We start from the raw sequence: 15,252 nt of genomic DNA, 5'->3' as shown, positions 1-15,252 counted from the left end.
ACGTCTCATTCGCGGACGCTATCCTTCTCTCGCGCCGCTTCAGCACGGAACCTGGCCCGGGTTGGTGGAGCCGGCGCAGACGTTAGACCTCGCGTTTATGCCGCTCGCCGATTGGCGGGAGGCCGGCGCTGGAGAAGAGAGGCGGAGCGGGACGGGTAAAGGAGGCGGCGGTTGCTGTGGGAATTTTCGTTCTCTCCCAAAGGTGGTAAGTCGGTGGGAGAGGGAGGAAGGGCTCCGGCGATGGAAGAGGGAGGGTTCGGGCCTTCACTCCACGTAGGCCTACTCGGAAGTAGGCCCCACTGTCTTCAATGGGCATTGCACGCAGGTAACTGTGTGGAGGTGCAGGAGGAGGCCTTCCAAAATAAAACAACTCGGATCATTTTTTCCCTGGTGGAGTCGAGATTCCAGCTCAGATCCGGCGAGTGATTTACATGGCCTCTGGGATCCCAAAATCATTGAGGGGAAAGTGATAGTTCACAGTATCCACCCATACAAGAGCATTCAACAGTAATCAGTTGAGGCAATCTCTCCTAATAAACATTTATTATAATGACACCACGCAGGAGAAACGTCTGGGAATGGAAGGTTTCCCTCCCATTACAGAACAGCCACCAAAATTATTATTATTAGCTGACAAGTACAGTGGTACCTCAGGTTACATACACTTCAGGTTACAGACGCTTCAGGTTACAGACTCCGGTAAACCCAGAAATAGTGCTTCAGGATAAGAACAGAAATCGTGCTCCGGTGGCGCAGGAGGAGGCAGCCCCATTAACTAAAGTGGTGCTTCAGGTTAAGAACAGACCTCCTGAACAAATTAGGTACTTAACATGAGGTACCACTGTATTTGTAAACATTCAGCGTTTGAATTCTAGGGGTGGTGAAGATGCATTTCAAACCGCACAAAGAATTTAACTAAGGACCACAGTGTGTAATAGTAACTTTATTATTTATACCCCTCCCATCTGGCTGGGTTTCCCCAGTCACTCTGGGCGGCTTACAGCATGTCTGAAAACATAATGCAAACATCAAGCATTAAAAACCTCCCGATAGAGGGATGTCTTCTAAAAGTTGAGTAATTCTTTTATCTCATTGGCAGCTGAAGGGAAGGCGTTCCACAGGGAGGGCACCACTACCGAGAAGTCCCCCCGCTGCCTGGTTCCCTGTAACTTCGCTTTTCACAGTGAGGGAACAAGCAGAAGACCCTCGGAGAAGGATCTCAGGGCTGAAGGATGGGGGTGGAGACACTCCTGGGCTGAGGCCATTTAGACTTTAGAGGCCAGCACCAACGCTTTGAATTGTGCTTGGAAATGTACCTTGTAAAAGGAACAGCGTTTCCACATGTTTAAATTTGTGATTTTGTGAATTATTGAGCATTTTAGGTACAGTGGTACCTTGGTTTACAAACTTAATCCGTTCCAGAAATCTGTTCTTAAACCAAAGTGTTCTTAAACCAAGGCGTACTTTCCCATAGCAGTGGGGGACTCAATTTACAAATAGAACACACTCAACAGGAAGCGGAACATGTTCTGCTTCCAAGGCAAAGTTCACAAACCAAAACACCTACTTCCAGGTTTGCAACATTCTTAATCCAAGTTGTTCATAAACTAATCTGTTCTTAAACCAAGGCACCACTGTACTAGGGTGCCACTAATAATGACTGAAGGAGAAGCCCTTTAAAACATCTGGGTACTGCCTAAATAATTTGGAAATTAGTATTTGAGTGAGTGTCTTTGATTGCATTTCAGCGAAAGAGATTTATGCTTCCAAGGGATAATGAAAAATCTGGCCAGGAAATTTGTGGGAACTTCTCATAATTTAAGGCAATGGAAGTAATTCCAGAACTTTATGATATTTTCCAAGGAGAGGTATGTGCTAAAACTGTTTTTCTTCAGAATGTAATGAGCTTTGAAATATTTGTGTCTGCATTAGATTGAACTATTTAAATTGTCTTTCGGACACAGCCCAGATTTAAAATATATTCAGAACAAATGCTTGAAAAAAGTAAGAATATCAAATGACCCATGTTTAGCATTATTTGTGCATATTAAAGGATTAGTTGTGCAAGAAGGTCAGAAAGTTATCATTCATCTATCAACTGTAGCTCAAATGACTAGCAGAAACATGGTAAAAGCAGAAGACCCCCAAATAGCAAGACTGGCTAATTAAACATTGCCCAAATAGTTAAATTAACTAATATCATTAAAGTAAGGCAGATGGGACAGCAGGATAATAATGTTATTGAAAAGTTGAGCTTTTATATAGCTTACCAGAATGAAAAAGCAAATGAAATAATGAAGCATCATGTGCTTTTAAGCGAAATATAATACCATAATGAAAAGCTATATGTTCCTGGCAGAAAAATAAATGCTATTTAATATAGGCAAATATTATTGAAATTGATTGTTAAATATTGAGATGTGATATAACCATACACATGATTAAATTGACTTTGGGGAAGGGAGAATATTATTACTAATAATGAAAATAAGTAAAAAATTATAGTAGATAAATGCATGCAAATATAAGAGAAGGTACTCTCATCATGAACTTATTCAAATAAGTGACCTTATATATCAGATTTTGCAATTTTCCTTTTCCCTTTTCTACATGAATTTATATGTTTTACATATGTGCTTATATCAGTTTTGGAAAGCTTTACGCTTTATAATTTGGCAACTGGAAAAAAAGGAAAAGTAGTAAAAAAGCTGCAAGCCTGGACAAGGAACTTATGTCTGAGTAAATAGGAATTAATAGTCTTAATATTCCTCTTAACAAAACAGTCATGTTATCTTTTTACTCCTGAAAAAATCCATACACTTTGGTAGGATATATCTGAAATAGGGAATTGTTCCTTTTGCAGCCTTGTAAATGAGCCCATAAGTTTATACCCTGTAAAATGTTTTGGTACCCTGCTGGGGTCTGACAGAAGAGGAATGGAGAGCTCAATCCTTCCTGCAGCAGCTTGCTGAATTTTTATGATGGTTATGGAGGTGGGGCCTTCCATTCTTCAAAAGCTTGCTTAGTTACTATTCTGATCTCAGAGGTGAAACAGAGTGCTCTTTTCCTCCTCTGCTAGTCTGCACACATGCACACAGAATTCCATGTAGTTGCCTGCATGCAATCTCATTGTCACTCATTACTGCCGGCCTGGTGCTTAAATACAAGGGTTGGATTTTGGCAGGCTTCATTGAGACCAGGTATTCAGGTTTCAAATGTCTCAGTGGCTATTTTTGGTTTGATACCTTATAATTTATAACTCATAGTGCAAACCTGGGTATCTCTGCTTGGAAGTAAGCCCCACTGACTTCAGTTAGACTTGTACTAATACATCGGATTGCAGTCTAAATAGTAGACTGCTTTTGAAATGTACAACATGGAATGAGATGGGGAGGGGCCATACCTGCACATAGACATCCCAAGTTCAGTTCCTGCCATGTCTAGGTAAAGAGGTCAGATAGCCATTGATGAGAAAAACCTCTTCCTGAAACTCTGGTCAGCCAGTGTCACAGTAGACAATACTGGATTAGATGAAAAGTTACTATAGGGAAGTAGAATGCCAACCCTTTTTGACCAATGATTGTTATTTTCTTTACAGGTTGCTTCTGTGACAGAATATGGAGCATTCATTAAAATTCCAGGAACAAGGAAACAAGGTTTGGATCTCTATCAGTTGTATTAAATGGTGTTTTGGTTTTTTATAGTAAAAGATTAGAAATCAAAATACAATGTTAACCCATTAGGATTCTTAAGACATTTCTGTTCATTTCATCTGTCAAAGAACAGTACTTAACAAACTTTTTTTCTCTGTCATACTTCTTCTTAGGCCTCGTACACAAAAGTCACATGTCACACTGCAGGGTGGACCAACCCTCAGAGTTGGTGGATGTGGGAGAAAAAGTGTGGGTGAAACTTATAGGAAAAGAGGTAAACATTACTGTTCCATTTCTGAGGGGATTGTAAAATAGGATTTTGCACTTCAACAAATTACCTGAAGGTTTTTGTTAAGAAAGAAGTACACACTGATCAACTTTTTACTTTGAAGAAGGTACCCCACAGTCCTGTCAATAGCTGATGTTGCGTTTATGCATTTACGTTGAATTAATGATGAGAGGCCCGGTAGGAAAACAGGAGGTGCAGTACTAGCTGTGATGACTCTTTGGTTGGCGTGTTTTCCCTTCTGTGTAGAATGTTCCTCATCACAAACCCCTGGTTTGTTCCTTGAGGTCTGACCAAAAAAAAAATCAAAAGAATATTTCCTTGTCTTTCAGAAGACAGATGAGAAGTTAAAATTGTCTCTTTCGATGAAGGTTGTTAATCAAGGAACTGGAAAGGACCTGGACCCCAACAATGTGACTCTCGAGTAAGCAAAATATGTTGTACTTTTGTGGGGGTATGGACTTTTTTTATTCTTTCATTTTCCCCTTTATCCCCAGGATGTGTGGCCCTCCAGATGTTGGACTGTAACTCCCACCCCACCCTATCAGCATGAGCAGTGGTCAGGGATGATGGAAGTTATATTCCAACAGTATCAAGAGGCCATGGTTTCCCCATCCTTGCTGTATCCCAATGGGCAATGGTGCTGCTAGGGTCAAATTTCTGGTTGCATATGTGTGACTTTGCAGCCCAGGTGGCTCCAAATGACCCGAGAGACCAAGCAGCAGCCAGCAGGACAGGATGTGGTGATTGCACTGTGACAGCAGCCAACATTCCAGCAAGTTGGAATCCTTTTTATTGATTTCCCCCAGGGCAAGAGTGACAGTGAGGAGAGCCATTCAGATTCTGCCTTGGGGTTGTTGGACCAATGAAGACACAGGGGCAGCCGCAGAACTTTCATTGGTTCAGCTACCGCAAGATGATGTCTGATTAGCTTGCCTTGCTTTCACTCTTGTCCTAGGAAAAATAATTTAAAATTAAATGGTGTATAGTTTGCTGGAGCAGAGCCTCTGTTGCCAGGGCAGAACTATCTTTTTTCGTGTATTCTGGAAGGTAACCTGCATCTGCCCTAAGATATCTCCTTTTCCCAAAGACTACAGAACCCTTCCGCCCCCCCCCCCAAGTCGGATAGCAATAAGCTGCCCTCTGTCAAAAAGCCACACACAAAGAAGAGACCTGCTGTTCCCAATTGCTTCAAAATAGACCACATGAGAAGCAAAAGGCAGGGAACAAGGATGTGCCTTGCACAGGGTGCTATTGTTGCATGAATTCTGCTTGTTCCAATTGGCTGGGGAGAGTACCCTGTCCGCATTGATTTATGTGGGTCCCCTGGAAGACATATTGATTGGTGCTCCCCCAAAGCTGCAGGCCATGTTTTAAAATGTCTGACTTAATTTCTGACATAAAGCTCCTTAGTATTTTGCTATTGGCTTCAGCTGAACTAGGATTACACCTCAAAACAAATGGTTTTGTCTGTGACTAAAATCTTCTATGTCTGCACACAGTCAAGATGCACGGAAGAAAGGCTCATTCAAAGACTACACCAGCCAGAAGATCACTCTAGAAGCAGTCTTAAACACAGTTTGCAAAAAGTGTGGCTGTCCAGGTATGTTGAGGTCAAATTCCTATTTCTTTCTTTATTTATCTTAAACATTTGTGTCATGTTGCCATAACCTTTAAGGTATTGGGTCTTACCTTTGTGTTTTTACAACACAAGTGAGAACTGTGCCACTTCTTTCTAACTGAGTTACTGGGGTTCAAATAATAACTCATTCCTGTAGCTCTTGCTTGGTGGCCATGGTCCAGCCACTGTATCTCAACCTAATCTATCTCACAGGGCTGTTGGGAGGGTAGAAAGGGGTGGGGTGCACTTTTTTTGCCAAAGGGTGGGATAATTGTTTGTTTAATAATAATGCAGCAAGGGCAGCAAAATTTTGAAATATTGTTCACAACATCTTCAAACTTAATTGTGAAGCTATGAATGTTAGAAATATTTAGGGGGCGTTTTTACAGCACAAGTGAGAACTGGACCACTTCTTTCTAACTGAGTTTTGGGGTAGTCAAGTCTGCTCATCCATCAAACTTGGCAGCAACATCCCTATTTGTATAAATTATACTTGCAAATATACCTTATGTCAAAGGGCTGGGGTGTTTTGTTTGGGGGCGAGTTGTTGCCATTGGTTCTTTGTATACTTTAGGTTTTGTTGTGATTTATTGGGAAATTTTTCCATTTGGTTTGTATTTTTAATATTTATTGTCTGTGACTATTTTTGTTAATTGTTTTTATGGTGGTTTTTATGTTGTAAGCTGCCTTGAGCATGGTTTGAATGGTGGAAAGGTGGCATACAAATAAAATTATGTATTTATGTGTGTATAAAAGTAATAAAGTCCTCAGTCACAAATACCAGCATGAGTGGATGTGGAAATCAGCAGTTCCCAGGCATTCTGTAGGTAGAACTCTTACCTCCTGCTCCATTATAGCCAACACAAGCTTGCTTTGCAGCCTTCAAAGACTGAGGATACAGGGAATGGCCTCCTGCAGTTTCAGGAACTACAGGCCATAATGGCAAAACTTTCTGTAGCTAGAAAAGATGAATACTGCTGTGTTACTTTAAGGTAGTAGAAAACACGGTAGGGGCAGAGAGGTGGTAACCAACAAGGTTTGTTTTAGTTTTTAATTTTTTTTAAACATTGTGCTGAAGGTCATTTTGCAAAAGATTGCTTCGTGCAGCCAGGAGGGACCAAGTATACTCTGATTCCAGAGGAAGAAGAAATCCCTCCAGAAGAAGAAAAGAAGGCACATAAATCTGAAGATTTTGTGAAGAAGAGAAAAAAGGTAAAAGATTGGCTGACAGGATTGAGTACAGGTAACAGTTCTGTTGCCACATTCATTGAGAACAAGCTCAGCAAGCTGCCAGTTACAATGATGTCAGCAATCTTGTACATAAAAGTAAGTCCATTTGAATCCCAGTGTCTATAGGGAGTGGTCCTTTGCACTTTTTTAAAAGCTCTTTTTCCCTCAAAGGCCTATCTAAACATACTTAAAGAGTAAAAAATATTTGGTGCTCTGTGCTTAGGATGTTTAATTTTCTTATCGAAGGGCAAAACTTAACATACTTAAAGAGTAAAAAATATTTGGTGCTCTGTGCTTAAAGGTAAAAGGTACCCCTGCCCGTACGGGCCAGTCGTGTCTGACTCTAGGGTTGTGCGCCCATCTCACTTAAGAGGCCGGGGGCCAGCGCTGTCCGGAGACACTTCCGGGTCACGTGGCCAGCGTGACGAAGCTGCTCTGGCGAGCCAGCACCAGCGCAGCACGCGGAAACGCCGTTTACCTTCCCGCTATAAAGCGGTACCTATTTATTTACTTGCACTTAAAGGTGCTTTCGAACTGCTAGGTGGGCAGGAGCTGGGACCGAAAGACGGGAGCTCACCCTGCTGCGGGGATTCGAACCGCCGATCATGCGATCGGCAAGTCCTGTGCTTAGGATGTTTAATTTTCTTATCCAAGGGCAAAACTAGGCTTTATGTGACCCAGGACAAAGACCCGATCAGTGACGCTCCTCTGAAGGCGTCAACCGGGTTATTCTTATAGTTTCTGTATTCTTATCCTGCCTTGGATATTTTATAAAAAGGTGGGATATAAATCTTGGTAATAAATAAGTGCTGCTCCTTTTTCATCTTAGCACTTTGTATTTTGACAACTGTTGCTGCTTTACCATCTTAAGAAGGGCTAGGAGCTCTGTATCTGACTTCTTTTTAGGTTTCTGTTCAGTTTTTGCAAATACTGTTGCTGCAAAATGCAGCTTGGATCAGTGAGTAGCAGGGCCAGTTTGCATATAGCATTAAGCCAAATAATAGCTTGGCACGTATTAGCAAACATGCAGGTTTAGCTACTCAGCATCAGTACTGGGTGAAAAGCTCAACGGCTCCAATCTACCCTTAAGGAACATGCCCGTTTGCTAGCTAGCGCTAAGCCATAGTTCTTCGTAGTATCACATGTGAACCGGCTTTTAGGGAATCCTTTCCTAATACTCTCCAACAGAAAAGCTTACACACACTAATGTATTCTCTCTAACAGGAAAAAAAGAGAAAAAAGAAACACAAGAGCAAAACTCCTTCTGAACTGGGGGATTCTGACAGTGGTGAGTCAGATGCTGGTGATGTTCAGCCATCAAGGAAGAAAGCAAAACGGACTGAAAAAGCTAGTGCATCCCAAAAGCGAAAAAAGAAGAAGCATCATAAGAAGAAGCACAAGGACTGAGAAGTGGATCCAAGGCCGTAGGCTGTGCTGACACAGTGTGCACCCTCTGGGCTCCTATAATCTGCTGGAGAAAAAAATAGTTGAGCTAGTGCAACTTGCATTATAACAAAAGGGGATTCCTCCTTTGAAAAGCAACGTTGTTTTCCTACGAATTTTTTCCACAAGGACTGCCACTTTTCTCTACATGGAAGAAGCCAGCTGCAGTTGGGTGTTCCTTGCCACAGATGTTGCCCTCATTCATATGAAATGTTTCTTCTGTAGCTCCTTTTTCTTCTGGGCCTTGTGCCAGGCAGTTCCTTTGGAACAACCCAGAGCCATCTCCATGAAGCATGCATGGCACTGGCAATCAGTGCAGCTTCCTTAGCCAGGGTGGCAGCTGTGTGTTGATTCAGCATCTCGCCAGTCATTCTCCGCACGCCAGCAGAAAGAGCAGTGGACTCATCATCTTGGTTGGTCGATTTGTTCTGCACTGGTCACTCCACTGCATTTTTGCCCCATTCATACTGCAGTACTGGAGGAAGAAAAAAAATCATTAACTGAGTATCCCTAGGGGTTGCACAAGCACAAATCAAAATGTGAATACAAGCTTTGTGCTTATATTGCTAGCCATTTAAACTCTGAAATAAAGCCTTTTTTCCCTCCCAAAGTGTGATCCCTTTCTGTTACATTTTGGCCAATGGAACAGCTGGGTAATAGAAAGGAAGTAGTCTTTCTGTTGGATACAAAATAGTCTTTAGGGCGTGGCTATTTTCCCAGGCTTGCTTCCGTTGTCTATTAAACGGCAATCTATGGTCGGCTTGTTTGTTTATTACACTTACCTGTGGTTCTGTCATAACGCAGCTGAAGGTAACATGGTCTTCTTTTGAGACAGTGACCTAGCACAGCTTAGTTTCACTGGGGCTACTATATTGTTTGTGGTGTTTATTTTAGACTACCACCTAGTCATCGGTTCTTTCAGAAAGAGTGCAAGAGCCCTTCTACGTTCTGTAGACAAGGGAAAGTGTTTTCCCATGCTGGGTGTGTCACTATGAACTAACTAGGAAGTATCTGCCAAAATCCTCTGCTATGAGGCTGCTTCAGTTGGTTTGCTAACCACACGATGTCAGGCAAGTAGAATGAGAGCTCTTATTCCAGGGATGATTCACTGCTTGTGGACATCATACACCTCACTGCCTTTCTTAACGACAATAAATCAGGCATTGTACAGGCCTGGTTTGCACATCACATTAAACTCTGGCTAAAGGAAAATGTAATTAAATGTGGACAAGCAGTGTCTGGGTCGATGCTGCTGAAATCATAGGTGCTTTGCTCCTCTCCTGCTTGGAAGGAAGCCAGTTAGGCTTGTCATGACCTTGTGTGAACCTGTGGTCTGTTTCCCCATAAGCACAAGCCTGGGTTTAGGCAACACAAATAAAATTCTGGAATCTTTCCCTGCAGGTAAGGAGTAAAGTATCAACACTTTTCGTGTGCTTTAGCATGCTACTCATATATATTAAACGATAGCTTGTTTTAACCATGGTTAAATGCAGCCCTCCAACCTTGGTGGTTTCCAGGTGCTACAACTCCCAACAGCCCAAGCCAGGGTAGCAGTGTGTGGCTAGGTTGTGGGAGTTGTAGTCCAGAGCAATTGCAGGGTAGTAAATGGGAGAAGGCTGGTTTGATATGATGTGCAAACCAGGTCTACTTCGTTTTAGTGAAGGGGAAACAGTCATTCTCACCCAGTGCTTTGTTGCTGGAGAATGCCAGTTGGTTCGCAATTGCCTGCAATTAGTCTTTGACCTGTCTTGTAGGCTGCTTGCTTTTTTAAAAAGAATTTTGCTCTTCACTCATGCTTCTTAAGCAAGTTTACATGGGAAGAATTGATGGAGGATCTGAACTATCCAGCCCACCAGCAGTATAATGGTAGTGATGGTGGTGGTAGTAGTAGTAGTAAAGCTAAAAAGTTTGAATGAATGAGGTGGTGTTCTGACATTGAAAGATAACCAAATGGGCACCAATAAGGTGGCCAGTCTGCCACTGACTTCTGGTGGGGGCACCCAGAGGACAGCTTCCAAAAATGACAGTGCATGGGCAGGGTGACATGAGAACAGCTGTGGCTTCAGGTTTCCATGGGTCCCAAGCTGTGTAGGGGTTTAAAGGTAAGCAACAGCACTTTGAAATTACCTTAAAAAATGTACAGTACTGGCAGACACTGTAATGTACTGGCCAGATGCATTCTCAAAGATCAACACCAGTTAATCGTTAATTAATTATGGCATTATACAATGCCTCTTATTCTCTTTCTCTGCTCTGCCCTCTGAGCATGAGGTTGTTCTAAAGGGCTGTCAAGAGTTTCTTAAGGAGTTTTGCAGACTCCTTAAGCGATGATGATCGGAAGATTTTTAAGCCCTGCCTTTCAAAGGAGCACATGAGTTAACACATTCCTGGCCACTTCTCTATCACTGACAGAATGGAAATTCACAGTAAATCATTTAATAATAAGTTTTAAAAAACCCGTTTAAAAAAACCTAGGATTTTCAAGAAGCTGGATTCAATCCCAGACATACTTCCTGGCCAGTCCTGATATGCGTGTTCCATGCCAGCTGCAAACATGTCTGAGATGGGTGCTTTTTAGAAAGTAACAGCTAAAACCATCTACTAGCCATGTGCTTTTAAAAAGGGAAAATAGCATCATACTTGATTCTCAATGATAAGTTCGTTGATATGCAAATAGATTTTACTTTTTGGTCAGCATCTTCAGTGTCCAAAACAGCTGGGTTCTGATTCTTTACTGGCATCCTTCAGTAGTAACACCTGCTGCAAGGCATAGACCTTATGGACTGCAGCATAATCTCCAATGCAAGACCACAGCTGGTGTGTTTTAAAGCAGTATGTATACTCCACGTAGATGAGGTTGAGTTGACATTATTCTAGGTGTAGTTAGGATTCTCTAGTCTGCAATGTTTATATTTTAATTTGTGGATGTTCCAGTTACTACTTTCTAAAAAATTGGGACTCTAGTAATTAAAAATCTGGGTTTCTTTTCCTTCTGATTTCTGAGCTTTTGCTCACGTTGCTGCACTCCCAACCAATATACATGGGAAAAACCATTTAAGGATTCTTAATACATGTTCAGATGGCCCCACACCAAAGCATTGGTTTGTAGCCTTCAGTACCACAACAGTGCATTCTGACATAGTGAGCTGGTCTTCTTTCAATAAATGTCTATATGATCTCACTATATTGTACTTTGTGAATTTTTTATGTTGAACTAAGGCACTGTTGGAAATCATTTTGTGACTGGCACCCACAGACCTTTCTCAAATATGGGCCTGTTGTCCCCCAAATGGTTGGTAATTCCAATTCTAAAAGATCCTGAAACCAAACATTGTAAGCAACGTAAACTGCGTCTTGCAAGCAGCATCCTCATGTTTTTGTTGCCTGTATTTCTCAAAGCATAATGTAAAATAATGTCAGAATACGTTTGACTAGCCATAGAAGTGGGGGGACAGTGGAAATCACACAACAGATTTTTAAATGAAAACCACACGTGTTCGGAAACTTTAATATTAGGCATCCACAACTCCAGACAAACCTGTTTAGATCAGGTTACCTCAACTGAAGAGAAACACCAGGAAAATGCCCTCCTATTTTAAAGTCACTGAAACTCATCTTTGCTTTGTCTGAAGCATCGATAATGACTTGCATGGTTCAGCCAAGAGAGCTTCCATATCAAATTGCTTGAAGGCGTGTGTGACAGACAGGCCTCAGATCTGCCTTGTGACCCAGCAACCAATTGGTGCTGGCATGTTGTTTAGTCGTTTAGTCGTGTCCTACTCTTCGTGACCCCATGGACCAGAGAACGCCAGGCACTCCTGTCCTCCACTGCCCCCCGCAGCTTGGTCAGACTCATGCTGGTAACCTCGAAAACACTATCCAACCATCTCGTCCTCTGTCGCCCCCTTCTCCTTGTGCCCTCCATCTTTCCCAACATCAGGGTCTTCTCCAGGGAGTCTTCTCTTCTCATGAGGTGGCCAAAGTACTGGAGCCTCAGCTTCACAATCTGTCCTTCCAGTGAGCACTCAGGGCTGATTTCCTTCAGAATGGAGAGGTTTGATCTTCTTGCAGTCCATGGGACTCTCAAGAGTCTCCTCCAGCACCATAATTCAAAAGCATCAATTCTTCGGCGATCAGCCTTCTTTATGGTCCAGCTCTCACTTCCATACATCACTACTGGGAAAACCATAGCTTTAACTATACAGACCTTTGTTGGCAAGGTGATGTCTCTACTTCTCAAGATGCTGTCTAGGCCTGCCATTGCACTTCTCCCAAGAAGCAGGCGTCTTTTAATTTCGTGGCTGCTGTCACCATCTGCAGTGATCATGGAGCCCAAGAAAGTAAAATCTCTCACTGCCTCCATTTCTTCCCCTTCTATTTGCCAGGAGGTGATGGGACCAGTAGCCATGATCTTCGTTTTTTTGATGTTGAGCTTCAGACCATATTTTGCACTCTCCTCTTTCACCCTCAATAAAAGGTTCTTTAATTCCTCCTCACTTTCTGCCATCAAGGTTGTGTCATCTGCATATCTGAGGTTGTTGATATTTCTTCCGGCCATCTTAATTCCGGCTAGGGATTCATCCAGCCCAGCCTTTCGCATGATGAATTCTGCATATAAGTTAAATAAGCAGGGAGACAAAATGCAGCCTTGTCGTACTCCTTTCCCAATTTTGAACCAGTCAGTTGTTCCATATCCAGTTCTAACTGTAGCTTCTTGTCCCACATAGAGATTTCTCAGGAGACAGATGAGGTGATCAGGCACTCCCATTTCTTTAAGAACTTGCCATAGTTTGCCATGGTCGACACAGTCAAAGGCTTTTGCATAGTCAATGAAGCAGAAGTAAATGTCTTTCTGGAACTCTCTAGCTTTCTCCATAATCCAGCGCATGTTTGCAATTTGGTCTCTGGTTCCTCTGCCTCTTCTAAATCCAGCTTGCACTTCTGGGAGTTCTTGGTCCACATACTGCTTGAGCCTTCCTTGTAGAATTTTAAGCATAACCTTGCTAGCGTGAGAAATTAGTGCAATTGTGCGATAGTTGGAGCATTCTTTGGCACTGCCCTTCTTTGGGATTGGGATGTAGACTGATCTTCTCCAATCTTCTGGCCACTGCTGAGTTTTCCAAACTTGCTGGCATATTGAGTGTAGCACCTTAACAGCATTATCTTTTAAAATTTTAAATACACTACCTGGGGTATATGAGACATCCGTTTCTTTCTGGTATAATTCCTCTGTGTATTCTTGCCACCTCTTCTTGATGTCTTCTGCTTCTGTTAGGTCCTTTCCACTTTTGTCCTTTATTATGGAAATCTTTGTACGAAATGTTCCTTTCATATCTCCAATTTTCTTGAACAGATCTCTGGTTCTTCCCATTCTATTGCTTTCCTCTATTTCTTTGCATTGCTTGTTTAAGAAGGTCTTCTTGTCTCTCCTTGCTATTCTTTGGAAATCTGCATTCAATTTCCTGCATGTTTCACGATCTCCCTTGCATTTTGCTTGCCTTCTCTCCCCCGCTATTTGTAAGGCCTCATTGGACAGCCACTTTGCTTTCTTGCATTTCCTTTTCATTGGGATGGTTTTCGTTGCTGCCTCCTGTATAATGTTACGAGCCTCCATCCATAGTTCTTCAGGCACTCTGTCCACCAAATCTAAATCCTTAAACCTGTTCCTCACTTCCACTGTGTATTCATAAGGGATTTGACTTAGATTGTATCTTACCGGCCCAGTGGTTTTTCCTACTTTCTTCAGTTTAAGCTTGAATTTTGCTATAAGAAGCTGATGATCTGAGCCACAGTCAGCTCCAGGTCTTGTTTTTGCTGACTGTATAGAGTGCTGTATATAGTGCTGGCATACAGATCAGCTAATCAGAGAGGGGACGGGGAGTGTCCAACAGCAAACAGGCAGGGATTGTATGTGGGTTAGACAGGGACCTAGGTATGGAGTCAGGGATTTTGTATAGACAGAAAGGGTCTCTGGCTATCTTAAGTGGAGTCTCACAGGGTTTATCAGCTAGAGGAAGCTGATAGCACATCTGTAAGTGGGCAGGCAAGGTTCAGTCTACCTGAGGGGGGAAGGCTGAGATCATAGGAAGGGGCTGGAAGTTTTTATGGTGTAGAAGAATAGCCATCCTACAAAGAAAAAAAATATCTGACAGGTTGAAAGTGTTGCATTCAGATATTTAATACAGTATCTCTGTATCTGCTTGAAAGAAAGTGTTGCACCTTGCAGTGGTAAACCATCAAGTGTAAACAAAGTTTCTGCTTTGTTTTAGAAGAGCCTCATTCTTAACTTTGGTCTTCTGGGTGAGGGGATTAATTGGTCCATATTCCCTTACACTCAGTTTTAAACTGGCCAGCAAAAATGTCACCACAAACAGTCAATCCAATAGCTGGGTCTTAAGACGCCACAATGCGAGACACCTTTAGCTCCTGTGGCTCCATAATACGATACTCATCTGACAAATCAGCTTGGCTTTGTAAAACAATAGACTGTCAAGGTTTAGTCTGTATGCCACACGCCTGAACCGCAGGACTGATTCTGCAGCTCTGTAACACAATTGCCATCCGGCCAGCAGGAAAGGGTGAGGCTATAGTAAGAGTGAGTACCTGTAATCATACCAGTTAATTTAATTAGACCAGATAATGCTAGGGCTCTGATCTGCTTAACCACCTTAAACATCCATTTTGATGGTTGGCAGAGGAGGAAGAATGCATTTTCAGTAAAATGAACTAGGGTTGGGGAACCTTGGGATCAAGCTGTGACATTCCAGATCTACAGTGGTACCTCGGGTTAAGAACTTAATTTGTTCTGGAGGTCCGTTCTTAACCTGAAACTGTTCTTAACCTGAAGCACCACTTTAGCAAATGGGGACTCCCGCTGCTGCCATCGCACAATTTCTGTTCTCATCCTGAAGCAAAGTTCTTAACCTGAGGTACTATTTCTGGGTTAGCGGAGTCTGTAACCTGAGGTACCACTGTATCTGTTTAGCCCTTGGGATTCTCCATAAGCCACACCCCTCACC

The 15,252-nt window shown here is 42.4% G+C and overlaps 1 protein-coding gene across 3 annotated transcripts; it reads left to right on the top strand.

Moving 5' to 3' along the window:
• Window positions 1-115: 115 nt before the first annotated feature.
• Window positions 116-8,843, top strand: ZCCHC17 (zinc finger CCHC-type containing 17). 3 transcript variants are annotated; one of them, XM_079986337.1, is made up of 8 exons: window positions 116-205; window positions 1,749-1,868; window positions 3,599-3,656; window positions 3,827-3,927; window positions 4,272-4,363; window positions 5,442-5,542; window positions 6,639-6,772; window positions 8,015-8,843. In XM_079986337.1, the coding sequence occupies exons 2-8, from the start codon at window positions 1,827-1,829 to the stop codon at window positions 8,195-8,197; spliced, it is 711 nt and encodes a 236-aa protein (XP_079842463.1). In that variant the 5' UTR covers window positions 116-205; window positions 1,749-1,826; the 3' UTR covers window positions 8,198-8,843. The 3 variants fall into 3 exon arrangements, with proteins under 3 accessions (XP_079842463.1, XP_079842461.1, XP_079842462.1); XM_079986335.1 differs by having other exon boundaries at window positions 6,639-6,886; XM_079986336.1 differs by lacking the exon at window positions 116-205 and adding an exon at window positions 240-325 and having other exon boundaries at window positions 6,639-6,886.
• The last annotated feature ends 6,409 nt before the right edge of the window (window positions 8,844-15,252 follow it).

The sequence above is a fragment of the Podarcis cretensis genome (genome assembly GCF_951804945.1).
Source record: "Podarcis cretensis genome assembly, chromosome: 8".
Taxonomy (NCBI): domain Eukaryota; kingdom Metazoa; phylum Chordata; class Lepidosauria; order Squamata; family Lacertidae; genus Podarcis; species Podarcis cretensis.
This window is presented reverse-complemented; position numbering and strand designations above follow the sequence as displayed.

What these genes read in the sequence shown, in the direction of transcription:
- ZCCHC17 (XM_079986335.1), top strand. Translation starts at nt 1,827, where the DNA reads ATGGAAGTAATTCCAGAACTTTATGATATTTTCCAAGGAGAG. An exon ending in TCCAGGAACAAGGAAACAAG is followed by an intron (nt 3,657 to 3,826) that starts GTTTGGATCTCT and finishes ACTTCTTCTTAG; the next exon opens with GCCTCGTACACAAAAGTCAC. An exon ending in CCCAACAATGTGACTCTCGA is followed by an intron (nt 4,364 to 5,441) that starts GTAAGCAAAATA and finishes GTCTGCACACAG; the next exon opens with TCAAGATGCACGGAAGAAAG.